This window comes from Paracoccidioides lutzii (assembly GCF_000150705.2).
Source record: "Paracoccidioides lutzii Pb01 unplaced genomic scaffold supercont2.106, whole genome shotgun sequence".
Taxonomy (NCBI): Eukaryota; Fungi; Ascomycota; class Eurotiomycetes; order Onygenales; family Ajellomycetaceae; genus Paracoccidioides; species Paracoccidioides lutzii.
In genome coordinates this window covers 1-1,917 of record NW_015441052.1, presented here as the reverse complement: position 1 = coordinate 1,917, position 1,917 = coordinate 1, and the positions used below count along the sequence as shown (strand labels likewise).

The 1,917-nt window shown below is 29.5% G+C and overlaps 1 protein-coding gene across 1 annotated transcript; it reads left to right on the top strand.

The window, feature by feature from the left end:
* Window positions 1-104: 104 nt before the first annotated feature.
* PAAG_09128 (hypothetical protein) lies at window positions 105-1,034 on the top strand (the record flags this gene model as incomplete). The annotated part of the gene is made up of 4 exons (XM_015846738.1): window positions 105-222; window positions 322-429; window positions 502-771; window positions 895-1,034. The coding sequence occupies 4 exons, from the start codon at window positions 105-107 to the stop codon at window positions 1,032-1,034; spliced, it is 636 nt and encodes a 211-aa protein (XP_015699361.1).
* Between the last annotated feature and the right edge of the window lie 883 nt (window positions 1,035-1,917).

The window sequence follows — 1,917 nt, the reverse complement described above, 5'->3', positions numbered from 1 at the left end:
CTCAGATAGCTATATCATCATCTCACAGCCGGGAGTGCACGCCCGCGATTACAGCTCCGACAAAACTGCGCCACAATTACGGCGTCGGGTGTTGAAACAGGATAATGAAATTCATACTGGTTTTTGCCGTTAGTGAGGTAGTGGGTAACTTGGATGTGGACGGGTTGCAGAAGATTCTTGAGCGGGAGTGTGGTGTGGATGTAGCGAAGGTTGACTCCTCGAGTGAGTTTTACAAGCTTAGTGTTCTTTATCAGGTCGTGGTATGAAGAATGTAGGGAATGTAAGGGTCTAATAGCTGGCTCACCGCTGTTGGGAATATAGATGGCGCTCCACAAGAACGATACACGAAGAAACCGCAAGTTATCAGGGTTGACTTTCCCAGCCTTGCAACCACGAACACAAATCGCTCCGAATACCTGGTAAAAAATGGTTGGTGAACGCAATGCTCTTTATAGGGAATACAGGATATTAGCTAAGGGGTTCTTTTTACTTTCTTTTCAGATAAATTTCTAGCAGCCATTGTCGACCTCCTTTCCTCGCGCGATTACACCGTGCTCTACGCCACAACAACCAGGGAGTTTGCGGCCATGGAGATAGAAATAGAAGAGGCGGCCGTATACGACCAGATGGACGCGGATATCTATCAAAATCTCATGAGGACGAATATGAAACGTGATAACATGCCGCATTCGCAATCACACCCTGAAGGCGATGACGAGTGGAAGGAAAACAAGGGACCTTTATTTGAGAGATATCAGTTTTTTAGTCCAGGTGCGTCTATATATACTCCCACCATTTCTCTCCGTTTTCTGGACGTGGTTTTCGTTTCAGATGCGTACTTTTCCCATATCACACATTACACCTGCTCACACACTCACGCTATGTTACTTGCAGGAATATTCATGGGTTTTTTAGTCGCCTTGCTATTTATCATAATCTTGTATGTTGGATTGTCTGCTCTCTTAAGCTTGAAGGTATCGTACGCTGCGTTTGAGAAAGATACTAGCTCCACGGGAGCTAAAAAACAGCAATAAAATATAATACAGATTGTGTTTTTCAGCTTTTCATATTTTTATTTTTATGAGAAGATAGTTAAGTGATTACTTTGATTTTTATAATATATATTATATTTTTATCTTATTTTATTTTATAATTTTTTTTTTTAATAGAAAAGAAAGTTAAGATTTTATAGAAATTTAAATAAATAAAATAGTATAAAATAGATTTCATTTAAATTATTCAACAATTTAAAATTATTAAGTTAAAAATAATAATTATAATTATTTAATAATAATATAATAAATAACTTTGCAATTACTCTATAAATAATTACTTTATAAATAAATAAAAACTATCTACTAATAATTTAACAATTATATTAAGAAAAGAAGTATATAATTAAAGTCTTTTTTAAATTTATTTTTTAAAAGTTATTTTAATAATTTATTAAAATAATATATTAAATTAATAATCAAATATTTATTCAACAGTACAAAATTACTTAGTTAAATAAAGTAATTAAAACTGTTTAATAGTAGTATAATAATTATTGTTTAGCAATAATTTGATAATTATATAAATAATAGAAATATATAAATAAAGTATTTTCTAAATCTATTTTTCAAAAATTATATTAATATTTTATTAATATTATTTATTTAGTTGATAATTAAATAATTATTTCTCTACATCAAAATTAAAATTATAATATAATATTAAAGTTAATTATTTTTTTTTCTCTTTTTAAAGAATTTTTTTTTAAAAAAAATATCTAAAAATTTTTATTTATTCTTATTTTAAATCTCTAAGAAGATTATTAATATATCAAAAGCTATTAGAGAACTTGATAGTTTATAAAGATTAAATTAAAATAAGATGACTTTAATAGAATGAAATTTGAAATTGAAAAAATTTATA